Below are 27,197 nucleotides of genomic sequence, written 5' to 3'. Positions count from 1 at the left end.
CCCAGCAGATGGTACCCGCAGCATGCCTTCCTTCTCTGCCAGATCTAGTGGGATAGGCTGATGTAATCAGGGAGAGGCAGTTCCTCAGATAACCCGGCCCCATGCCATGAAGGGCTTTAAATGTTAAAAGTGGCACCTTGAATTGGACCCAGAAGCAAACTGGCAGCCAGTGCAGCTTGTGGAGCAGAGGTGTGACGTGCTGTTCTGGGAGCACACATAACTGCCCGTGGCTGCATTTTGTACCAGTTGAACCTTCTGGATACTCTTCAAGGGCAGCCCCATGTAGACCATGTCCACAAGTGACTAAGGCATAAGTGACTGTGAACAGAGCTTCCGATCTAGGAACAGGTGTAACTGGCACACAAAACAAAGCTGTGCAAAGACCCTCCTAGCCATGACTGCCACCTGCTCTTTGAGCAGGAGTCGTGAGTCTAGGAGGACCTCAGATTGCTCACCAGGTCTGTCTGGGGCAGTGCAACCCCATCCATCACCAAAGATGGCATAGCTCTAGAACCAGTGGGCCCCAAAACCCAAAGCTACTCAGTCTTACCAGGGTTCAGCTGAATCCTGTTGTTCCCCATCCAGAACCGCATAGCCTCCAGGCACCAGGATAAGACATTCATGGCATCGCTTAATTCTCCAGGGGCAGATATATATATAATTGGGTATCATCAGCTGCCCACCCCCAATCCTCTGAGCCAATCCAGAAGGATACCATGGTCGATGGTACTGAAAGTCCTGAGAGGTCAAGTAGGGCAAGGATGGATGCACAACCCCCATCCCACCCACGCCAGAGATCATCCAAAAGTGCGACGAATGCTGTTTCCATCCTGCACCCAGGTCTGAATCCTGACTGAAAAGGAGCCAGATAATCTGCTTCATCCAAGGTCCTCTGAAACTGTTGTGCAACCACCTTCTCAACCACCTTCACCCAAAACAGAAGGTAGACCAGACAGGAAACCCGAAAAGATGAGCTAATTCTACTTTATTACAAGGCTACATTAACAGAATCTTGCAAGTCTGAAAGTACAAATCTCCTGCCATCTCTTTTTACAGCTTGATAAATTAGGGTGGATCCTTTCTAACTTTCTTTCGGTGCCTGTTACTCAGCTGCAGACCCCTCCCCCTTTTATCTGATCATTCGCTAGGCAGCATCTCTTCCCCTCTCAAGGTCATTCCCACATACCATTACAATACCATTGCATCTGTGGTAGGGTCCAGCAATGGCTTCTTGAGAAGGGGGCAAACCAAAGCCTCTTTAAGAGGTAAAGGAACAACCCCATCACTCAAAGAAGAATTAACCATTGCTAGAACCCATTCAGACAACACCCCCCGGGCCGCTTTAACAAGCCAGGAGGGGCATGGATCTAAAGAACAGATGGCTGAGCTCACAGTCCTAAGGACCCTGTTCACTTCCTCAGGTCCAACAGGTTCAAACTGTTCCCAGATAACCAGGCAAGACTCCTCCCCAGGCATCTCCTTTGGACCCGCAACAAGGCCAGTGTCCAACTGTGAATGAATCCGAACAACTTTGTCTGAGAGATGCTGAACAAATTCCTCCGCACACCTCTGCAAGAGGTTCCCCGAGCCCCCTTTACCCAAGAGGGCTTGTGTCACCTGAAACAGAGCTGTGGGGTGGCTATCTGCGGACACAATAAGGGCAGAGAAGTACTGACACTTTGCTGCCTTTACCACCACAAGCTAGGACTTAATAGTGGCTCTAACCTATGTTCAGTCACGTTCATCCTTTGTTGAGCACCAGTGATGCTCTAGATGTCTCTTCTCTCATTTCATCTTCCTCAACTCCTCCATGAACCATGGGGAGTGATGGGATCCCCAAGACAGGAGGGGTTGCACTGGCACGATCTGATCCAACAACTCAGCTGCTCCCTTATTCCAAGAAGTGACCAAGGCTTTGGATGGACTGTGCAGCAGACCAACAGGAACAGCCCCCAGCGCCCTCTGAAAGCCATCTGGGTCCATCAGTTGCCAGTGGTGGACTGATCTAATGGGTCCAGCCTCCCTGCAGTGGATAGTGGCACTAGAGAATCCCATGGAAATCAGGGCATGATCTGACCATGACAAGGCTACATTACAAGAACCCTCCCAATTTCAGATCACATGGTCACTGGTTTGATAGGAACACCAAATCTGGTGTGTGACCACTGTCCCGTATTGGGCTCTGGATGATTTGGGACAGGCCCATGGCCATCATGGTGGCCATGAACGCCCAAGCCACCTCAGACCCCACTCCTAGAGAAGGCAGGTTGAAGTCCCCCATAAGTCTGGGGAACTCCACTACTAACCCAGAAATGGAGTCAAGGAGCTCAGGCAAGGAGGTTGCTATGTAGCAGGAAGGCTGGTATAACAGCAACAATCCCAAGTGATCCCTACAGCTCAACTTAATGAACAGGGTCTCATCCTGTGACCTGTGGTGCAGCGCACCTGAAAGTCGTAAGTGTAATGGAAGGCATGTGTGAGGAGGATACTAGAATGGAAGATCAAGGCTATCAGGAAGGGGGGAGTGCATTCCAGGAGAGGGCACAAGGCAAGCACTTTCTCAGCCTGCAACAAGACTGTGAGAAGAAAAGGCTTAGGCTAGCCCCTCCCTAGAGTCTCACGGGATATATCCACTAGTTGCTTCAGCATAGATTTAGTCTGACGAGATTGATGTCAGGCCCAGCCCAAGAACAATGATGAGACAGTGCAGTCCAGTATAGTTCCTTTATTTGCTTACACCCTAAAGACAATCTCGCCAGACTAAATCTATGCTGAAGCAACTAGTGGATATACCCCGTGAGACTCTAGGGAGGGGCTAGCCTAAGCCTCTTCGTCTTCTCACGGTCTTGTTGCGGGCTGAGAAAGCGCTTGCCTTGTGCCCTCTCCTGGAATGCACTCCCTCCCTCCTGATAGCCTTGATCTTCCATTCCAGTATCCTCCTCGCGCATGCCTTCCATTACAGTAAGGATGACAATCATCACACCCCCCCCGCCCTGGAGTCTCGGCTATTGCCACATCCAAAACCCAGCTGGCATATCTCTGAAAGGGCTACCCTCCTTCTGGACTCAGCCAGGTCTCGGTAATACATGCCAGGTCAGCGCTGTCATCAATGAGGGAGGCCTTATTACAGATCGACCTGGCATTTAGAAGCAGCAGCCGAAAGCCAGGGCCATGAAGGTCTGCTGACAGGGTATTGGGGCTCAGACCAAGGAGCTGGAACACAAAACTGATATAAGACAAAGGTCTCGGATTCCCCAAGAGTGGCCCACTAACTCTCTCCCACCATATCTCCCCATACCTGTCACCACTGTAATCCTATGGCCTGCCTCCACTCCCCCAATGACAGCCCCATCCCCAAACCTCAGCCCCCCAAGACCCAAGACTGGGGACCTCTCAATGTCCTCTTCAATCATCCCTGGGACAGGAAGCCAGGCACCCTGAGGCACTTTAGCTTCACTAGCTCTCAGCCCCATCAGGATACCCAGCTATCACCTCCCCATTCACTATAACACACTCACACACACTACTACATCACATTCATACACATAGTCACAGGAACCCTCATCTTCTGCTCCCACCAGCTGATAAAGGGCTCCCTTCCATCACCCACCATCAATTCCTCCTCTGGCTCTCACCCAAGAGGAAGAATCAATCATCCATTCACAGTGGCAACTCAGCCAGCAGATGGTGCCACATTGTCTTCTTCCTTCCTCCTTCCAATACGTACTTTGGAGAACAGAACAGCTGGAAGAGTTGTTTGTTTATTCTCTTTATTCTTTCCTTTTTTACTCCTTTATTTTGTAAATAGATCCTGTCAAGTAGTAATAACTGATTTTGTCCCTGCAACTTTACTCTCAGCTGAAAGTGATGCTGATCTGCAGAGAATGAAGCCTGAGGCTACTTTTCTTTTCCTGATGAGAGAGCTCTTGGCCTTCCTTCCTACTTTATCTACCCGCTGCTTCTATTGCTTATTTCTATGATCCACCCAAAGGATTATTTAGAGGCCTTGGCATGTTATGGTTTATGAGACACTTGATTTAGCAATTAAAAGAGCCTATTCTCCAATTTTCTCCTTGTTTTTCCATTTTAAGGTGTTTTTTAATGGTTAGATAAAGTTTTCTAAGGTTTTTGATGCCTCTGCCCTTGAACATTTTAGATAGAACTTTTACAGAAAATGTCTAAAATGCTTTCCAACATCATAAGATTCTGGTGTAACTTTTATTCTATTACAGAAATAAGGTAGAACACTTGATGGGAAGCCACAGTACCAGGAGGTAGGGTAACTGAAATGGACCCAAGAATGATACTGGACAGACTAAATACAGCACCTCTCTTTGGCTATTATGTAGTTTTATGTATTTTACAAGTATTTCCCTGAAGGTGACTTACAATTTCAGTCGTTAGAACAATTAAAAAGATACCACATTACACACATCAAAATAGGAAAACAATAATTCTGGGATTATTCTTTAGTCTGGATTTAACTGGAAGTATATGTAATGTGGAAGAACTGGTATTATAAAATTGGATGGGATAGCCTGCAGGAATACTGGCTTTCATACTGAAGAAGCCAGTCATCCTTCCTGAAAATGGAGATATTAAGTCAGCTACATAATTCTGAACCCAATTGTGATTTTGTTAGCTTTTGAAGTGATAAAAGACTATCTTTTTTGAGTGAACTAACATTTTTTTCTGATATGAAATTACAATGGCACAGTGGTATAATTAAAAGTCCTTGAAAATGTTGAGGACTGGAGTTTCAGGATAACCATTGGCTGTTAGGCTCTGAATCAACAAAGATAAAACTATCCTACTATTCCTTATGGTGCTACCACACATTTCACTACCAAGCTTTTGCCATTTCATACTCATCTACTATTATTTAATTTGGGAGAAAATATATATCAGTAGATCAGTGGCACACCCATGGGCATTTTCATGATTTTCCATAAAAACTGCCTGCTGATAATACGTACCAGATTCAGGGTTGGGGTTTGGGAATTTTTATGTAGTAGTCCCTTGCTTAAAGTGATGCTGTTATTAATAAAATATTATGTACATTTTGAATGTTTTAGTGTATTACATTTTATGATTTCATTTCCACAATCAAAGATAATATGTGTTTTAACTGCTGGGCAGCAACAACAGGAGATGTTTATTTTTTTTCAAACCTGGGTTTTCTGGAGGTACTGCAGGAAACAAAATGCTTCACTGGATAACTTCAGCTTGGCTCCTAAGATCTGATGGTTAACTAAAACTATTCAGTATGTTTTAATTATGGCAGTATAACATCAAAATTACTGATAGAAAAATTATTTCTAAGATGTGTAGACTGTAATCTTAAGAAAATTAATTACTTACCAAGGATTAAACTCCATAAGATGTGTTTTTTATGTTATTGTATTAAAAAAGGACCTTTGTGGGCATCGGACTTTATTTGATTAATAAGGTTAAACAAATTGTTAAACTTTTAAAAAAATTCCTGTTAAAATTGTATTTAAAACATTGTCACTTAATATTATTTTTAATGTTGAAAGAGTTAATCTGTTATTAATCCTCATTTTTAGTGTGCACTTGTCATGCTTTCTTTTAAAAAACTGATATCAGTATTTTCTGCATATTATACGTAGGTAATGTGGGTGTGTAATTCATGCCGAAAGCAACAAGAAATCCTCACAAAATCTGGAGCTTGGTTTTATAATAGTGGAACTAACACCCCACAGAAGTCTGATCAAGAGGTTTTTAGAGGACTGCAGAATGAAAAAGCACCTCAGGACAAAAAAGCAAAGCTGCAAGAACAGTCAACCTTGGAACGAAGTAGATCTCAAGGGCTTACAAGGCAAGACTCCATAAATGGTTCAGGAGGAAAGGTGGTGGGTGACACATCAGACAGGTAAGGAACTGGCTTGGTTTATTCAAAAAACAGAGTTGTGTTTTTATTTCTTTTTAATATATTCTGTTAGTCAGCAAGAATTTAAGGACATATTTAACTACTTTTAGAAGTTGGCAAGTCTGTTTTATAAATCAGTATGATGCTGTAAAGCAGGGGTTGGCAAGTTCTTCCACATAGGGGCCAGAGGCCATGTCTGAGAGTGGATGGTGGGCCACATTAATCTCTGCAGCAAATAAATGAAAATATACAACAATAATAAAACATAATAAGTTATGAATAATGTTTATTTTATTTAAGTAATATGTCTTAAGGACACAGCAATTAGCATGAGACTTGATGCTGTTTGTGCTCAAAAGCAAAATGGGGGTAAATCAGACACAGATCTTAGTCACTACAACTCCTTCTATCCCACTTTTTGCCTCCTTCTAGCTGCACCCCCCTTCCTGCTGCCACCTCTTCGTCCATTTTCCAGGCAGATCCAATGCCCTTGACTCACCTGCATGCCTCACTCACCAGAGAGGGGGGAACTGGGGCACCCAGAGACCGTGAGGGGGAAACTGGGGGGTTTGCTGCCTCTCATTTGGTCTTGTTGCCTTAGCCAAGATGATCTCCATTGGCTACTCTCTCTATTGTGGCTTACAAACTGCTGCTTGATGGTGAAACATGTACATGTTTTATTGTGCGCTGCCCAGAGTCACTCTTTCGTGAGGTGGGCAGCCATATACATTTGAGGAACAAACAAACAAACAAACATTAGACAGCTTTCTGCGCAGTGGTGGAAATGACTTCCCATTTGTTGAACACCAGGCATGAACTTTGACATATATAGACCTAAAAAAACCTGCCTTTTTAGTTTGACCTTCCATAGTCATTAATCCTTTCTAACATCATTATTAATTTTAATTCTGATTTTTGATGAGCTTTTAAATAGTTTCAGAATTATTTACATTCAGAAGTAGCATGAAATAATAACAATAGAGTAATAATAATAGTAGTAGCAGCAGTAGTGTGATGGAATACAATAGAGCACCAGGTTCTCAGGAAGGAGGGAGCACATTCCAGGGCAGTGGTGGTGGTGGGGGATACAAGAGGCAGCACAGTCTGAAGCAGGAGCATGGGAAGAGAAAGAGATTTAAGGTAGCCACTCCCTAGAATCTCCCAGGGAATATCCGCTAGGTTAGAGTAGTGCAGATTTAGTTTGGTATGATTCTGTCTATATGGTGTAAACAATAGAATAATTGAACTTGGCTGGGCCTGACAAGTAGTAAATGTAGTATATTTTTGTCACTGGAAATTCATGTGGCTTGGAGTGTATTTGGTAAGCTTTGTCTGGCCACTATAGGTAAGCCCATTCCTCAGCAGTGATAGCCTAACCACTATAATTCATAATCTGGTAACTTTCTGTTGCTGTAGTACATCTGCCCTTGATAAGCTTCATAAGCTGCAGCTGGTGTAGAATATAGTGATTAAATTGCTGTAAGGAAATGTTAAAGGTGAAGTTTAACTCTGTCAGTAGCTTGGACCTTCATATTTAAACCCTGGGTCAGGTATTAAATCTACTGAGAGGGCTTTCCTCTCACCATCAGAAGTGATACATTATATAAAAACTTGAGGATCTTTTTATCTAGGGCTCTCTAGTTATGGAACGTCCTCTGAAAGTCTGGTTGGTGCTAACATTAGCTTTTATTTCACTGTCAAATTTGCCAATTTACCCATATTTTGGGGTAAACAAACCCATTAGAGTGAAAGTGGCCATGATGGTTCTAGAAGCTTGGTAGCAGTATGAATAGTCTGTGTGATAAAAGTTTGTGTGATGAAAAACTACTTTTTCAGTGCTGTCATAACTTTGAATGATCACTGAATGAGGCAGTCAGTAAGTGAGGACTACCTGTATATTAAGAGACAGACCATATTATGTAAGATGCCTCTTATTACAAAGTTGTTCAGGCCCATCTTTCTGGCACACAATGCAAGAGGGTTTTCTCCAAGCTATGGAAAAAACTCACTCAAGAGCTGCATTTCCACTCTTTAGAATATATATTGTATATAATATATTTGATTTATAGTCAAGACCAAAAGAAGAACAAAAAAGCTTAAAATCACACTTAATCAAGTACAATAGACAGAAGAATATGTTACAGTTATGTATTGATTGCACCTGTTTTATCAAAATAGCTGTACTATTAAACATTGAATGACAATTTCCTCCCCCCTTGGTGTTTAGAAAAAATACTATCTTTTATCAGGCTTTTAATTCTTTATTGTTTTTAATATTACATTTAAATTATGTTTTTAACTTTTTATATTGTTTTAGTTTTTTAATTTTTAAATTCCTTCAGTACTTACTAGGTATTCAGTAAAAAAATGAACATACATTATCAGATGCTCCAAAAATGTAAAGTCTAGCAGCACCTTTTCTGGCTAACACATTTTTTAAAAGGCATAAGCTTTCATGAGCTCTAGCTTACAGTTTACTTCATCAGATGTATAGAGTGGCTAGACTGGTATAGGATTTAAATTGTGGTGAGGTGGGAGGGGAAAAGTTGGGGAAAAGGGGAGGAAAAGATAGTTTAGTTATGCAGATACAGATTACATGTGAGACAGATTATATGTATCTATCTATTAACAACTGTAATGTATAAAAAAAACCCATTGTGTTCATTGAGACCTGAGATTGCCTGAAACCTTTTGATGTATGTGAGTTCAGCAATTTCTCACTAGATGGTGCTGTTAAAACCCCATTTTTCCAACACGGCCACTTTGAAGTCTGTCATGCAGTGTCCTGGGAAATTGAAATGGTCTGATATTATTTTGTCCTTGTTTTAAGTCCTGTTTGTCTACTTTGAGGTTTGCCCTAACAGTTACAAAGACAAGATTAGAAGTGCCTTCACATGCTCTTCCTCCAATGTAACATGTGCCATCATCTGCCAGCAATGCCCCTTTGGATTCTATATAGGACAAATGAATTGTACAAAAGAATTAATGGACACAAGTCTGATATCAGGACTAGGTGTCATATATTAAATAAACTAATACCTTACCCCAGAGCTTGATGACTTCTCCTAGTGGATTCATGTAGGTGTTAAACTGCCTGCATATCTTAACAAAATCTTATAACACCACTTATCAGATACTACATGAGACAAAGGAACGACTGCAAAATAATGTCATCAAGGCGCAAGCCTATCAAATATATTCCATGGATTTTATATTGATCTGTCTGTCTGTCTGTCTGTCTGTCAAGGGATTCAAGAGAATGAATAGAGGTGAACTTCCCCCCATCTGATATCCAGCACAGAATCCCCACAAAGCTGGTCAAAGTAATCTCAGTCCCATGCTGGGCAAAAATTTGATAACGAATGTCTGGAGCTATGTCAGTCTTCCAAATGCATCTGGTATTGTGAGGCCCTTACTTTCTCTTGAAACCTGTTTAAATTTGAGTTCTTGAGTTCATCAAGGAAAGATGTATTTAATAATCCTTATACCTACCTCCTTTAAACAAGAAGGAACATGTGTCTCCTATAGGGAGGCATTAACTACTAGTGCTGCTCTGAACTGTTTGATGCTGGTTAATTTGTTCCTAGTTAATTTGTTCCCAGTCACAACTCTTTGTGTCTGCCAGGTACCCTACCTTATCTGACACTTTTAAAAGGCTATTGCAATGCTTAATGGGCCCATATAATTTCCACTGGGATCCTAGGGATCTTCCAGACATGGGGGTACATCTCCTTCTGAAAAATAGGTGTTTTGTGACTGGCCATATCTAACCTAGCTGCCCTTTTTTGAACAGGCAAGTCTCTGATTACAGTTACTTTCTTCCTACACTTACCTTAATTTTGCTCTTAAAATTAAAAAAGTAATCCAACACAAAAAGGTTGCCTACTTTTGCTTTAGTATAATAGTGGAAACTAGGTCTCTTAAAAAATGAGAGGATAACAGGAAAAACACTGGAGTGTGGTGACATTTAGCAACGGTGCCTATGCTGTCCATTTTTCAGTCAGAATTCAGGCCTGATTTTGGTACTGAGACAGCAATGATTGCACTTGTGGATGACCTCTGGTGGGATTGGGTAGTGCCTGGCCTTCCTTGATCTCTCAGAGGCTTCATAGTATCCTTCTGGCCCAACTTAGAAGATTGGAAATGGGAGATATTGTGTTATGATGGTTTTTGTCCTTTGGGGCTGGTTCCAGTCAGTATTCATGGGAAGGGGGAGAAGAGGTCAAGCCCGAGGCTCCTACTTTACAGAGTGCATCAGATCTCTGGTCTTTTGCCACTCTTGTTTAACATCCACATGAAGCCACAGGGCGTGGTCATCTGTCAGCATGGGGTGCAATATCATCAGTATGCTGATGATAGTTGGTTATACAACTCCACCTTGGGCCAAACAAGCAATGCTGCGGAATCTCTATTTTCAATACTTAAAACTATCTAAATAATTGAATGTTAATAATCTCTAATCATATCATATAAATATCACTGTATTGAAGCAATATATGTATCAAGATGTATAACAATATAATAAAAAGGAAAAGAAAAGGCAATGCTGCTGAAGTCCTTTTCCAGTGCCTGGAGGCTGTGAGCAATTGGATGGGGGAGAACAGGCTCTGGGCCAATCCTGGCAAGACTGAGTAGCTGTGGATTTAAGGCCCCTTGGGTCTGGAAGTGTTCTACCTTTAATACTGCCTGGGGACGCAATTCCTCAGTCAGAGTCAGTGTGCAGTTTGGGGGTCATCCTGGAGTCATGGCTCCTGCTCAAAGAACAGGTTTCATCTGTGGCTATGGAACCTTTGCAAAGGTTTGTCTTATGCACCAATTGTGCCCATTTCTGGACAAGGAGGCCTTGCTCATAAGGACTTATGCCTTAGGCCCCTCCCATTTGGATGACTGCAATGTGGGTACTTGGGGCTGTCCTTGAAGAGCATTCAGAAGCTGCAGCTGGTCCAGAATGCAGTGGCATGGGCAGTTTTTGGTGTTTCTCACCACATTCATATAACACCACTGCTCCACAAGCTGCACCAGCTCCCAGTAGCCTTCTACTGTGGTTCAAGGTGCTCATTGTCATCTATAAATCCCTACATGACATAGGGCCAGACTACTTGTGGGACTGCCTTTCTCGCTTTGTTTCTGCTTGCTCCGTAAGATCTAGCAGAAAAGGCATGTCTGGGTCTCATCAAGAGATGAGATGTCATCTTGTTGGACCCAAGAGTTGTGCCTTCTCTGTGGCAGCACTTGCCTTGTGGAACAGAATCCTCCTGGAGATCCAGATGGTCCCAATCCTGTTAGTTTTTTGTAAGGCTCTGAAGATCTGGTTGTTTACCGAGGAGGTTAGGTGAATTCTGCTGCTGATGTGGTTTTATGATTGAGATGTATTGTTTATCTTGGGCATCAAGGGTTATTATTTGTAACTTGGTTTTAATCACCATTGTGAGATGGGTGACTCACCATTGTGAGATGGGTGGCCATATAAATTATTTCAATAAATAAATAAATAAATCCGTAAAAATTGTACTCTATCTGGGGTTGAAACAGAATCTATTTATTTTAATTTGCCCAGTTCACAGTATCTTATTATGTAATGTTAAAGCTCTAGAAATCAAAGCACATAATTGTTCATTTCTTGCCACTCCTGTTTTAACATCTACATGAAGCCACTGGGCAAGGTCATCTGTCAGCATGGGGTGCAATATATGGCTCTTGATGTTTAGCTAGTTTCCAAATTTTGTTAGTACCAATGTGGTTTGTGGCTTCTCAAAGTCAATGCTATGTGACTTCTCAAAGTCAGGTTCAGGAGCTAAAAAAAATAAAAATAAGAGGCACAATAATAGAGGACTCCAGCAGTGTCTTTTGTTCTCTGCCACTATGTCTTTTCAAGATACCGTATTTTTCTGACTATAAGATGATACTTTTTTCTAAAATCCTTACCCTAAAAACTGAAGGGCGTCTTATTCAAGGAAGTCAGCCGAGAATCACGGTTGCAAAACTGCCAAACTTTGTTTCTGCAGAGAGGCTTCTTCCTATTGCTAGCCTCCAATCACGAGTGAAATAGCTTGTCTCCCAAACAGACTTCCTCCAATCACGAGCCTGATGTAACTGACGTCAGCTGATGCTGAACAAACCAGTTAGAGGAAGGCTGTTTGCAGAGACAAGCTATCGGCAGTTTCACTCGTGCTTGAATGTAATCAGTTATGCAAAAGAGCCCGGAAATAGAGCTGCAGAGAGACGGTTTGGACCTCCTCCCACCGAGTGTATCAGGTAAATGTTAACTAATTACTAAATAAAAATGTGTTCTGTACTATCTTTAAAATACTGATTTTTTAATTTTGGGCTGGAAAAGTGGGGGGTGTCTTGTACATGGGGGTGTCTTATTGTCGGAAAAATACGGTATGTATATGTTCCATAGCACCTATTTACAGTGCATCTAATCCAGTCATATCTTCATATTGATTGTTCTGCCAGAAAACATTCATGTTTATTAAGACAATAATAATGTATATTATTATTTAGGAAATATAGAATCCCCATTCCACTTTTTCAGTGAAATGGAGTCCTTCAACCTGGAAAATACTGGTAAGGCTTCACTACCACTCCCTTCTTCGTGTTTGGACAATGAGGGGTTTTCCTAGCTTCAGCTTTAAGCTGCTAGACTACTGTGTGTAAACTGATTGGAGTTAAGATTAATTAAAAAATACCTTTCCAGATTTCAACCCCTTCCTCCACTTTGGTAATGATGATGGCCTATGTTCTGCCTGGACTGCACTACCCATAGCCCCCAATTAGTGGATTCCCATTTCTTTAATCCTTAAAAACTTTCCTTTGAATGGGTGGGCCTTTGAAGATGTAGTTTCCATTGACTGACCTTGGAGCTGTCCTCCATTGATTTCATTTCATCACTTCATATTCGACACTTCTGATATGTTAATTGGTGGAGAGGAGGAGGAGGAGGAAGAAGACGACATACAGTAGCCAGCTGGAGTGGAAACATTTGCCGACAATGACATGAGGTGTAGCAGAACTGGACAGCACTGCTTGTGTCAGCACAAATTATAAAACACTACTTTTGACATATAGCAGGGAAGAGGCACAGGTTGCCTTCCTGGTGGACTGGGGGCAGGTAGACAGTGGTGTTGTGTGTTCCTATTATTGAGAAGGGGTCAGTGGCCTGTATCATGCTATGGAACCTGGTCACACAGATCAGACCTGAGTGAAAAGGAAAGAAGAGAAAATGGAGGAGAAAAGAAACTTCCACTTACTCTGCATGTCTGTCCTTACTATCACCTTCACTTTCAGCAAGATTTTTCCTCTCATTGCACAACATCCACTTCGTTAACAATCAAGCATCACCTCTATCCCATTCCCTAACCTACTCATAGAGGGAAGAAAACAAGTTGCCAGAAGAGTGCTGAACAACCTCCCACTCTTTCCATCCTCTACCATCTCAACTCTCAGGTCAGAACCTGGTCCTTGGGAAAAAAACACTCTTACACCCATTGCAAGATAAACAAAGCCATTAATGAGGGTGAAAAGCAACAGCAAAAAGCCAGCTGTCTCTTATCACTGCAACTTCAGTGAGGGCATAAACCAATGCAAGAATGGGAGAAAGCAGGAGAAGTGGAACACATAAGTGCACATCTCTTATATTTAGGACACAGAAAGAATTGGCAAATAGGGCAGTTGACATCTGAGCCCTCCATCATAATATATGCTGGACATGCAAACAGTGCTCCCAAACTGCTTTGTTTAGAGTTTGTTTATATTTGGGAACGTGAGCATGCATAGAAATATACAGAGTTTAGGCATGAGAGATTCTGCTGAGGTAATTTGATGTTCACTGCTAGCTGGAAATGCTTACAGGAAGAATGCCTGCATGAAGCCTGACAAAGAGTGATGAAGGTTCACTAGCCCTTGCAGCCAGTCAGTATTAAGAAATTATATTCACTATCTGCAGAGCTTCTGGCAATGAGTTCTATAATGGAAAGCAAGGCTGTTCCACTTTTTAGCAACATTTTTTTTCTTAGAGAGAAAGTGCCACACTTTTTGACAGGCTTACAGTATTTGTAGGACATGTTTATGGACCTGGGTGGATAGGTGATAACAATTTGGGATGGCTTTTTTTGTATGTTGTATGTTGCTGTGAGTGCATGAAAGGTGGTTTCTTCTGCTGTGTGCTATGCTGCCAGTGGTGCTGCGGACAATATTTTGGGTTGCTAAGGAAGATGCGAGAAGCAGAAGAAGCAGTGGCGGCAGCTGAGGAATAGCAGAGTCCTGTCTGAATCTGTCCGGTCAGTGGTGGACTGGTGGAGGGGTGGCAGGTTGCAGCTTCTCAGCTTCAAGAGTGTGGAAGGGCATGGCTGGCTGTCAGCAGAGCCTGGTGGGGCCATCAGTCAGCTATTTTCAATGCACCTGACTGGCAGCATTTGGCAGGTTCGTGAAGGCACAGTGGCGTGGAGAGGAGGAAGTCAGGTTAACAGTGGTCTTGTTTTCTACCCTTCACCTCATGGCTTGTTCTGGGAACTAAGAGGGTAGTTGGCTGGGCCAGATGACTGTGGTGAAGTGGCTGTGGCTACAGCTTCCTGGGAGTAGGGGTCCTTAGTTGAAGGAGGACTTGGCAGCATTGGGACCAGAAGGTAGTCTTGTGGGAGAACTGACCTGTGTCCTGTGGCTGCTGCCTGGCTGGCCACATGGCCAGCAATCGCCTTGGCAGCAGCTTCTTCCTTCTCTCTAGGGATCAGGACTTGGATGGACTGGTGTGATTTCACTTATGGTGGCTGGTGGCCTGAAGGGGAAGACCTGCATCGGCAAGGATGTTTTTTAAATTGTTTTTTTGGAGTGGGGATTGGATGTGGCTGGATTTATCTTCTGCCCTTGGGTAAGAAGTGGAGAAGGGGGTGAGGTCTAGCTTGCCAGGCCTATAAGATGTGAGGCTTCTTTAGTGGCCCAGGTGATAGTGGGGTGGCTAGGGAGAGGATAGAGTGGGTTTGATGGGGAGTGGTTGGAATCACTGCTCAGCCACTGAGTGGTCTCAAAAGCACCATTAACCTGGGTGGGGGCTAATCCTTTTCCTGTTGTTTGTGTTGGGCATCTTGAGTTCCTTCAGCTTGGGAATGGGAGGGAGAGTGAAGGGGAAGGGACATAGTGTGAAGTGGGAGAGGACAGGGGAGGGCATTGCAGTGGTGAATGGCATGGGGAAGTGGCATGTTCTGGCACCCTGTGTTCAGCCCCAAGACCTGGTCTCCAGAGCTTCGGTAGCTATTGGTGCTGGTTGCTGTTACTTAATGCCAGAGTGGAAAAGCCTTCCTCATTCATGACTAGATTATGGATGAGAGGGCTGACCTGGCTTGTATCACTGAAACCTCCTTGGGCACAGGAGAGTTCCCCTCTCTGAAACGTTCCCTCCTAGGTTTCAAGTGTGGCACCAGCTGTGACTCCTGGGCACAGGTAGGGGCATGGCCAGATGTGAGATTCTCTTTGTGAGGTTGGGCCATATGGATAAGTTGGAACTGCTGCATATTTACCTTCCTCCCTGCAGTGTAGAAGCATCCTGCACAAGCTTCTCGACTATGTGGCCAAGTTGGTGGTAGAGTTCCCTAGGCTTATGGTCCTGGGGAACTTCAATCTGCCTTCTCTGGGCTGGAGTCAGAGGTGGCTCTGGAGTTCATAGCTACTATGGCAACATGGACCTGATCCAATGTACATCTGGTCTTTGTCTTGGAGCTATGGCATAGTGTTAAGATCAGTCCCTTGCCATGGTCAGATCATACCCTCCTAGCTCTGACGTTCTCTACACCAACCCCCACCTGAAGGGAGGTGGGCCTATTTGATCAGTCCACCCCAGGTGACTGATGGACCCAGAGTGCAGACTTTGCACTCATGGATCCTGCATGGTTCCTTGGTTATCTGAGGAGCTATGGGAGATGAAACAACACAAAAGATGCCTAGAGTGCTGCTGGTGAAAGATGAAGAACGAAGCTGACTGTCACAGATAAGAGCCTTTATTAAGACTTGTCTTATGGTGATTAGAGCAGCAAAGTGAGTTTACTTCTCTGTGTTTATTGTATCTGCAGTTAGCTGACCAGAGGCCCTGTTTAGAGTGACCAGGTCCCTTCTGGGCAAGGAGGGACTGGGGGAGCCTTTGCAGAGTGGCTATGAGGAATATTCTCAGCATCTATTGGATAAAGTCATTCAACTTCTCTTGGAGTTAGATGTTGGCTGGGCAGGTCCTTTGGAAGTGACTGGGGCATGTCTCAGCTTGGTTATCTGGGAAGAATTTGAACCAGTTACTCAAGCTCTTGCCCCTCCTCTGTAAAATCTACATGAGGCCTCTGGGAAAGGTTATCTGGTGGCATGGGGTACAGTATTACCAATATGCTGATGACTCCAAGTTATACATCTCCACCTCTGGCCAGCCAAGCAATACTGTCCCTGTGTTGGCTTAGTGCTGAAGACTTTAAAGGTTTGGATGGGAAGAAATCAGCTCTGGGTTTTTGGTTCTCCTGGGTCTAGTGATATGTCATCTTTGATTCTTGCCAGGGTAGTACTCCCCCAGACATAGCTGGTGTGCAACTTGCGGATCCTCCTGAACTCATGGCTGCTGCTTGAGGAGCAGGTTGCAGTCATGGCTAGAGGGGTCATTTGCACAGATCCATCTTGTGTATCAATTGTACCTATTACTGGACCAGAAGGCCTTGCTCATGGTCATGCATACCCAGGTCACTTCCTGGTTGGATTACTGTAATTTGCTCTACGCAGGGCTGCCCTTGAAGACCATCTGGAAATTACAACTGGTCTAGAATGTAGCAGCACAGTTCTGGGCACTCCACAGTTTGCCCATATTACACCACTGCTGTATGGACTATACTATCTTCCAGTTTATTTCCAGATTCAGTTGAAAGTGCTGGTTATCACCTGTAAAGCCCTAAATGGAATGGGGCCAGATTACTTATGGAACTGGCTCTCCTGAGGGTATCTGCCCATCCCACTAAGTCAGATAGGGTGGGTGCACTCCAGGTTCTTTTCCTTAAATGTTGTCATCTAGTGGGACTTAGGAAGCACACCTTCTCCATAGCTGCCCCTGCCTGTGGAACATCCTTCCCCTAGAGATCCAGCAGGCCCCCACCTTCCTTGCCTTCCAGAAGGCCTTGAAGAGCTGTCTTTTCCCAAAAACATTGGGGTAGGATGAGTTGGTGCCCAGCAAGATGGAATGTGGATGTGTGAGTTTTTATTTAGTTTTTATTCTGGTTATTTGGGGTTTGGTATTTTTACTGTTTTGTGAGCCATCCAGGGTTGTGGTTACAATATGGGGGACTATGTAAGTCTTTTAAAATAATAAATAAATACAATTAAAACCAAAAACTACACAAGCACCATAAGAAAAGCAACCATTAAAAGACAATCAGGCATGCAAGATCCACTATCCTCTAACTCAAGGCCTGGGAAAAGAGCCAGGTTTTCAGAGCTCTTCTGAACACAGCCAGGGCAGTGCCATACATATCTTGGTGGGAATGGTGTTCCAGAGGGCAAGTGCTGCAACAGAGAAGGCACGCTTCCTACATCCCATTAGGTGACACCTCTTAATAGATGGGACTTGGAGTATGCCAACTCTGCCTGATCATACAGGCTGAACAGAAGCCACAGAAGAAATCTTTTAGATAACCAGGCATCTGTGAAGGGCTTTATAGGTAATAACCAGCACCTTGAATTGCATCCAGGAGCCTACTGTTAACAAGCACAGCTCACAGAGCAAAGGTGTTCCGTGAGCCTGAGATGAGATGTGCACACAATTACCTATGTCACCACATTCAGGACCAGTTGCAGCTTCCGAGACAGCCCCATGTAGACCGCACTGCAGTAGTCTATTGTTTTATTGTTGCTCTATTACTCATATTATGGGCTATTTTTGAAATATTTTATCTTGAAAGGTGGTGTATAAATGAATAAAATCAATAAAATAAATTGATTGTATTGTTGCAAATTCTGTGCTAAGTATCTGATTTATCTTCTGAAATGGAATCTGGCTACCATTGTGGTTTTCTGTGCATCCTAAAAATACAACAGCTGAGTCTCAAATTGTACATTAAATTGTTGCTTGTTTTAAATATTCAGTTTTAGTTTAATGGTAGATAGAAGTTAAATGCATATTGGTAGCTTTATCAGTAATTAGTAGCTTTTGTGGTGACAGAAAAACTTTCAAAACTATTTCTTGATGATGCATTTTATTTGTGTGTTCACTATGGAGAACATAGTTATAAAAGACAGGCAGCAGATTGACCTAATCTAAATAAAGAATTGTCCTTTCTACATCCTTGAAGGTATGTTTTGATGCAGAACAAATGAGAACACTGTAGCCTTCATTATTTTGTGTGTAAAATCCCTCACCTTCCCATTTTCAAGTAAATGTTAGGATTGGAATCGCAGCTAAACTGAGATATATAGTACAGCATATTAGAAAATTTGGGGTAACTTTCTGATAATAATTAAATATTTTATTAAAACCTATGTTCTGATTATCTATGTTCTCACAACACATTATAATGTTCATTTTATCTTGTTCTCCAGTATATTTTGTATACTTTCTCTGAACTTTCCAGTTTTCTTCATGACACTCCAGACAATTCAAAATTAATGGCAAATCCTGATTTCAGTTGCACTTATGGGCTGCATTGTACTTACTGTCATTTTCTTGCTATGATGTTTTTACTATTATTAACATCATTAACATTATCCTTCCATTGCTGGTAGGTAGTTTTTCTTTCCTTATGTTAAAATTATCCCAGATGAAATACCTTTGACAGCTTTTTTGTCTCTAGTTGCTTATTCCCTAGAGCATCTGTTTACAATTTTGAAGTATTTAAGTGTTTATTCAGTATCTCACTTGGAACTAATACAGTAGCAGTAGTAGTACAACTGAACTACAAATATGAAATAAAAACCGCAATAGTACAACCTAACATGATCAATGATGAAATCACAATAAAAATAAGGACCCTCTACACTAAAAGGCCCATAAAATATAATATCAGCAGCTATGCATTAATACCATTAAGCATGATAGCTGGAAGGAAGAGCCCCTTACCAACTCACATATGAAAACAATGTGATAAACTACCCAGCAGCTCTCAGTAATATGGTGGTAAAATGTACCCCCCATATACATGAGCTGCATTCACTACCAAACCTATGAGATGCCCCTCCATACATGTGAACTGCTTAAAGTGCCTTGTAAGAAAACATTTACCCCTGAATTGGCCCTGAGTGGCAATAGGAGGAGGAATCAGAGAGGGCCCAGTGGCCCACTAAACCAAATTCTTTATATTCACTGGCCATATCTCAAATAGAGTATAGCTGACATGCTGACCTAGTAGGAAGGGAAAAATAATGAGAAGGTCACCCAGATGGATTTATCAGAAACATTCCAACATCTTGCTGTAATTTATACTATGTTTGCCTTCTTCTTTGTCTTGTCTTTGAAATGTAATAGGCCAAAGGTGTGGCTCTGCTTTTGCTCAGGGCTGCTCAGCAAGCTGCCAATGCTTTGCTAGGAGCTCAGTGTACATTGTATTGTATGCATGATAATAAATTTATGTTGTATCTTCAAAGTGATTTGGTTGCTTTAAGTGAGCCAGGTTTTGGCTACAACAGTAAGTAGCCTCACACAGTGTAAATGGATTATCCACTGATTTCTGTTTCATAAGCTAAGGCAGTAAGGAAGATGAACATAGAATGTCTTTAATATTTGAAGTCACCAGTGAATAGTGTTGATTGTTAATCCTGTCAGAATATGATGCTATAACATTTTATGTTCATAAGAAAATTAAATGTATTAGGCTGCGGTAGTCACTGGTTATTGGCAGATATAAGAAGTGAATCTGAGTGAGCTGCTCCTTTCTTTCTCATGGGCAGTGGCTACCTAGACTTCTAACTTCATATCGGTGCAACTACATCATGGTAGATTATCAAAAGTCTTCACTGCAGTTGAACTTCAAACAATAATATAAGAAAGGATGCTTTGCTGAAGCTCATTCTGTATTCATTAGTTCATTGCTCATTCAGCACCAACAAATTTGTTAAGTTGGAACTAGCCAATGGGGTCTTCTGTATGACAACCTTAAGTTGCTGGTTTGTACTAATTGCTTTTCTTTCTGAGGCTATTCTGTGGTCTTTGAGGGCATGACGTTCCCCCCATCCCACCCCAGTATCTCTCCCCCCCCCCATACTTGATAACTTCTCTTCCATCCATTGCTGGACAGTAGGAAAAAAACACCACAGTTTTACCATGCTTTTTGTCACTTGGGTTAGAAGAGATAATTGGGAGAACTCTGGTCGAGTTCATCTATTTTTTAAAAAAGATCCACTATGTCACTGGTGACCAATGAACCAACTAAAAACACAGAGCAGAAGCCAAGCCTTTTATTGGTGCATCTGAAGACTGATGAAACGAAAGAAAAAAGGCAGCAGTTCATCATTCCACTAATCTACTGGTAAAACAAAGGAAAAAAAAATCAGTCCATCATGGTTCAGCCTCTTCAGAAAGGGAAAGGTACCTAGCAGCTCAGGATGAAATGGCCTTTGAGGGCAGCAACCTGTGAATGGAAAGGAGAAGGCATATACAATACACAGTTGCCAATTGGAGTGGAGGTATTTGCATACTACAAAATGAAGCACAGCAGCACTATTTTTCTGGCAGAAGTTGGGAAACACTCCTTTGACTCAAAGCAAGAAAAGATGGGAAGAGTATATCTTTGTGATGGGCTGGGGTAGTTGAAGACTTTGTGTGTTGTGTGTTCCTGTCATCGAGAAATGGTTAATGGCATGTCCTTGTACTGGGACAAACAGGATATGTGGATGAGCCCCATATTTGAGAATATGGGGCTCATCCATATAATGAGTTAGTTAAAAAACTCATTATGGCTAAAAACATTTAAAAAATGAATTGGAAGAAGTGGTAGGACATTATGCAAGCATAATGAAAAAAATCAGGCTGTTTTAATCAATATCAAAGAGGTGGCGTGGTCACAGAAGATCTGAAGTGATTTTCTGAATAATTTTGAAATATACACATTCCTAAAAATTATGAAAAGTACTTCTTCAAGTCATAATTAATTCAGAGGTTATTGGACATTTGGCCCACTGTATAAGTTTTTTCTCCCAAAGATGGTACCTATAACCATCACTTTTTTCATTCTAGGAAGCAATAAGAATGATTTGGGATCTGAAATAATTTATTTGAGAATACCGTGGTTCAGGCTGCAGCGGATAATCTCTGAGATTGCAGTCACTATGCTAGCTTGTTAGCATGAGAATTTAGGAATGTGTAAATATTTTACTTTCTTATTGATATTTATTATGTAGTTCCATTTGGTGATACTACAGCACATGCCACTGCTGTGTAACCCCTTAGATATGTGGAGTCCTGGGGTTCTCTGAGCTTGGTTCTTTTCTTGCAAACGTTTCATTACCCGGCTAGGAAACATCTTCGGTGCTAAAATGGGCTGGGGTTTGCTCTCTAGTTATGTGCTGTGGCCTGCCTTGTCAGTGCTGGTAAGGGTGGGGGTTTTGTTTTGCTCCTCTGGTAGTTCTTTGATTGGCAAGTGTTTGCTGCTTGATTGTGTGCCTGGTGGTAACCTTTGCTTATCTGAGTGATGATTGCTGGTGACTGATTGCTGGTGAGGCGATCTTCTGGTCTTTTGTCTCTTTTGAATAGTATGTAGATGCTGTTAATCTCTATGTGCCTGTTAATTGCTGCCTTGTCTGAATACCAGGCTTCCAAGAATTCTCTTGCATATTTGGATTTAGCTTGGTCTAAAATGCTGACAGTTTCCCAGTTAAAACTATGGTTGAGTCTGTCCATGTGTTGTGAGATTAAGGAATTTTCATCATGTCTTCTGACTGCTAGTTGGTGCTCGTGGATGCATTCTGCTAGTTTTCTGCCTGTCTGTCCTATGTAGTGTTTGTTACAGTCCCTTAAGTACTCAGGACTCTCAACAAGAAAATTGTTCCTTTTCTTTAAGTTCAAAGGATTAGGTAAGTTTTTCATTGGACCATTCTAGAGAAAAAGCCAAGGAAGTAAAAATTCTGTCCAGTATTTTTTAAGAATAAACACAACTTTATTCTTAAAAAAGAGAAAAGAAATGCTCTAGTATTAGGTCAGTCTAGTCACACAAAACTTGTTCCTTTCATATGTTGAGCAAAATCATGCCAATCGACCTCTGCTCTCCCACAGTGTATTAATTTTGGCCCGGACCTGAAACTCTCATTGAGTGTCACGCATCATACCCTTACCATAATCCTGCTGATGCTTTCTGATAATCCATTCCTCAGTTTTCATCCTGGTCTGCTGCCACCATGCTGCTGCCCCACTACTACTTAATTTTGCCTTGCTAAACATTCATGATGGCACTTCTGCACTGCTATTCTCTATGTTAGAATATTCCTGGTATAATGCCTGACACTGGGTTTTGCATTTTGGAGTAAATAAATGTTGCAGGTAAAGACACTGATTGTTGGCTATATTCCCATTTAGAAGTGCTGCAGCAGGCAGGCAGCCGTACTTCTAAATGGGAACAGAAGTTGAGTCAGCACTCAGCTCTATTCTGTACTAGTTTGCTACAATCATATATTACTTGAAAGTAATCCTGGGGTGCTTTATTTTAGAGGTTCCACAGCCTGTGGAGCTGACTCAGCAAGTTTTGTTGGGGTTGGGCCTTTCTGTGCCCTTCACCTTTTAGCAACTTTTCAAGCAGGCAAATCCTTGATACTAAATCCAGTAGTGTTCAGAATTTCATTCACTGAATAGGAGTAGTTTGAGCAAGAACATAATTTTACATTAGATTACACAATTTAGCCATCTGGCCTAGTAGTATCCAGAATTTCAGATTAGGTCTTTCACCTTTGTTACTGCCTAATCATTTTTTCTAGAACCGTCCCTTCAATGTCTGGTGATAATCATTTGATAGGACTGGCTAAATTGTTTATATATGAAATTTATGCACAAAAGTGTTAATGTGATTGCTTTTGTTATCTATTGTAATAGTTCTCCATATATAAAATTGCAATTGTGTTGATACATTCATATATCATGGAGAATAATAGTATGCAAAAAAGCATGCATTGTGGAAAATTCTTGCAAATATTGCAAAATCTTCATATGCATACAAAAGTTTGGACAAGTCAGAAAATGATGCAAAATGGTACTTAAAAAAAGGTCAGTGTTAGAGGAAATAAAACAAATAGATTCATCCTTCCCCATTCTTGAGTTACTCCTTAGCTATCCTTCAGTATGAAAGCAAAAAAATTTAATGTACAATCTTAAATACAGGTAAAGAAGTTAGGGATATTGTATTTGGGATGCAAAAAGTCAGATAAGCATTAGGGGGCAATAAAGAGATACAGAACATTAACTCTAGTTAGCTGTCCTTTGGATAAGATATGATATGTTTAAATAGGTCCCAGTGAATTTAATGCAACTCATTCTGAGTAGATGTATATAGTATTGTATGTTTAAAATTGTAAATAAATTTGTTAAATTCTATGCTGCTTTAGAATGCTTCTGTAAATTTATTACATGTAGGCCAATCTAAGAACAGTAACACTATAATACTTACCTTCAAATGCCAAATATAAAACTATGACTTCCAATCGTCACAGTATTTTTAAAATATATAGCTTATTTTATATTTATTTTATTTTTGTAAAAAAATAAATTGATATCTGATTTCAAAACATAAGGACATCAAAGAGAAGTTTATATTTCTGACATATCCACTTTTATCTGATGACTCTTAATCTGGCAAATATTAAATTTCTGAATCAGAAAAATATAAACTAGAAAATATAAGCTATAAATTGTTAAAAATGATAAATACTTAAACTTGCATTGTGGAATGATTATTTGAAAAATGCTTAAAATCTGTATTTGCCTCTTTTTTTTCATATTTCTTCCAATTTTTATTGTGAAATTCTGAGAGCTATGGTTATAATTCCATTTCGAGACTATCAGTACATTTTGTTAATGAGCTGGAAGCTTCCTCACTCCATTTTCCTTAGATCTTGGAATCATTTTCATTGCCCAGACTTTAATAGTAAGTTTACATTGAAAATTAAATATTCCAAAGCAAAATGTATTATTTGGTATTCTTCCCTTTGCTGGTGATAGTGTATACAGTATTGTATTCTTGTACTGTAATTTGATTCAATAGGACACAACCGTGGGTAACAGTGGCATGATATTTTATTTATTTATTAAGGTAGAATTGTTTGTCATACAGTCTAGTTGTATTTCAGTTTTTTTTTTCCCTATCCAGCCACTGTCTTGCTGTGCGGCTCATGGAATGCTAGGTCTTCAGTCATGTGCTTTTTTGATATGTCAAGACTCCTTGCTTGGTTTACTTTGCTTCTTCCATTACTGAATAGAATGCAGCAAATTTCCAAAGGATGCTGCAGGTTTTTGCTTTTGGATCACACAGGGAAATTGCTCTGGAAGATTTTGCAAATTTGGGTAAAAAATAATTGTCTCAATGCTATGAGCACAAGATGTGCAGTAAGTAATACAACATAATCCAATATAGGTTGTGTGTTCTTTAGCTGTACAGGGAAAATAAATTAAACTGGCAAAGGACAGAATTACCTTTATCACAGAATAACCCTTATCACATGCAGATAATGATGCAGCTTTTAAAAAATGGAGGCAATGAACTTATTCTAACAGTCTCCTTACTCCATATGATCATTTAGAGAGCTCTTACTATTTTTAGAAGGGCCTTCAGCTTGTGCTACTGCCTTCAAGTTCTAAAACAAAAAGGGACCTCTGTATTCTGTCATTGGTGCCAGTCATTTTTTTCAGGGGAGGAAGGGTGGAGGAGAAGCTGCAGAGGATGATCCCTCCTCCTCTCAGGCAGTAGTAACTGTGTGCGGATGCTCATCCTCGTTTTATTACTTCTGAGATTTTATTGCTAGCAGCCAGATGTGCCGAAACTCCTGACGGCAGCATTTATTCACTGTGTGTGTTTTAAGAGGTGTAGAGAAATATGAGTAGAATACATGAATGCAGCTCAGCTTCACACTTCAGCTGGGAATGCCCAGAAAGATTGCTGCTGTTTGGAATTCCTGCTATAGTGATGAGAAACCAGTGGGGGTCTTACGTTTTCTACGACTGAATTAGAAGAATGCCATTACAACTAACTATCCATTCCTGCTCATTTAGTTACAATTTTTATCGAGATCAGGAGAAATATGGAACTTGATTGCCGTATCTGCATTTGATGGTGACTGCAAAACAGATGACTTTTTGCACAGGTGGTAAGAAGGAATAGCAGGGAAGAGGGGAAAAATGCAATTTGAGACATTGCGACAGGTCTGCAATTCGGTGTTATCACATTTTCATGGGGTTTTCTCATCTCCAAATATTTTACAAAATGATCTTTTTGCACAAACGTTGGATAATGCTAGGTAAGTAATAATAGAGGCTTTCCCCTTCAGCACTGGAACGGTGGTAACAGCAGTGTGTGTGTGTGTGTGTGTTTGCTTTTCAGTGAGCAATTACATAAACAGATCTTGAAATATTAAGATGCTTGACATACTAATGAATCCATCATTGGTCATCTGTTGCTTTGCTTAATATGTTTAAATTTAAATTTATTATACAAAAATAATAGGACTGCATTACTGCATTAAAACATGCATGATACCGTGTGGATATCTTTAGAAATACTTTAAATAGCATGATCAGATAGGTAGCAGCAAGTACAGATTTCATTCAGATGTGAAATGTTCAAAGAACATTTGTGAAGCAAAATAATTGTTCATTTCAAAATGCTATTACCATTAATAATATGCTGAAGGTGTAAATTAGCAATATTGCTTGCTATTTGCAAAATGTGTATAAATGTATTCTTGATGTGTGTGTGGGGAAGAAGGCTTTTCTATGCTTAGCACTCTCAAAAATATTACTTAAGTGGACACATGAATGATTAAGCCATCACTTTGCAGTAGGTCAGCCAGTTTTAACCACTGTTTCATTATGGATTGCAATTGCTTTTTAATGTAATGATAGAAAAAAGAGCATTTTGTTAATTACAGTGAATGATGTTAATTTTATTAAGCCATTTAAATGTATTTAAATCTATCTCGCATCGTATATTAATTTTTACCTTTTGATGCATCACCAAATTATGTAGCAATATAAATCTGTTCCATATTTAGGGTTCTGTAATCCCTCCAGTTTAAAAAATGGAACAAAAATGATTAGAAGACAGCATATACTCCCAAGTGCATATCCCAAGGCCTTCAAATGACAGTAGTTACTCTTTTCAGCCGTGCAAAATCTGTTCTAGTCTGCTCATTTCTGTTGTTGCAGTTCCTACTCTTCAGAGTACATGCTTACTTTTTGTGAAAACGTTCTTTTTCTCTGTATGCTTTTTGTGTCTCTAAATCTTGCATGAAATGTAGCAATATGCATTTTCTAACTGACTTGTTAATGAGAGAAGCCTTGAGCTTAATATAATCATTTTAGGTTTAGGAGCATTTTGCTTTTTTAAAGGATCTTAAGCTTTTTTTCAGTGTTGGTATACTATGCTGGGAAGCATTTAAACAGTGCATGAATGAAATTATAAAAAGGTTTAGTCCTGTCCTTGTAATTGTACACAGTTGTATAAATTGCAAATATTTTAAAGGTCTCTACTTATGAAGGCCTCTATATTTTTTGATAAGGAACAGTATATTTCAGTTTTCTTATTAGCAATAATATACAAAGGCACATTTACTTATTGCTCATTTAGATTAATCTAAGGTGTGTGATTAACTTATATGCATTTATTTGTTATTTTCATGATAATATCAACGTAAATACACAATTTTTCTTAATGAATAATATATATTATTAAAGGATTTAGACCACAATCATGTGTATCCTAATGTAGGAGTAAGTCCCACTGAGATTTTATTTAAAATAAAGCTGTGCATGATCATTGGAACTTAATTAATGGCTGGCTTCCCTATTAAAAGAATGCTTAGAATTAATAACAGGGATGACACATCTTTTAAATAAATCATATTTTACATTTCTTTTGGAGAAAAGAAAAAAAATAAAAATTGGTCAAGCAGAAAATGTTCCTTAATTATTAGCGGCTAAAATAAACTATAAAGAGATGCCGAAAGCTAATTTGAGAAATAACATGTTAAAGCTAATATTGAGTAGCAATATGTTTTTGTACTGTCCTACTAGTATAGGACTTATGTTTTTCTGGATATTGAGAAGGTGTTGACCTCGCATTCTCTGCACATTAGCAACAGTATTTATTAAAGTGCCCCCCCC

At 40.6% G+C, this 27,197-nt stretch overlaps 1 protein-coding gene across 7 annotated transcripts in view; it reads left to right on the top strand.

Moving 5' to 3' along the window:
- RIMS2 (regulating synaptic membrane exocytosis 2) overlaps positions 1-27,197 on the top strand; it is a 350,682-nt gene that overhangs the window by 94,566 nt on the left and 228,919 nt on the right. For all 7 annotated transcript variants that reach the window (XM_088149058.1, XM_088149054.1, XM_088149056.1 and 4 more), the window contains one exon: positions 5,631-5,893. In XM_088149058.1, coding sequence (XP_088005184.1) covers positions 5,631-5,893 — 263 coding nt within the window. The remainder of the gene's footprint in view (positions 1-5,630; positions 5,894-27,197) is intronic.

This window comes from Python bivittatus, unplaced genomic scaffold (assembly GCF_059951505.1).
Source record: "Python bivittatus isolate LINGU-HERP-01145 unplaced genomic scaffold, Pbiv_v1 ctg000590_np1212, whole genome shotgun sequence".
In the NCBI taxonomy this organism is placed as follows: domain Eukaryota; kingdom Metazoa; phylum Chordata; class Lepidosauria; order Squamata; family Pythonidae; genus Python; species Python bivittatus.
This window is presented reverse-complemented; position numbering and strand designations above follow the sequence as displayed.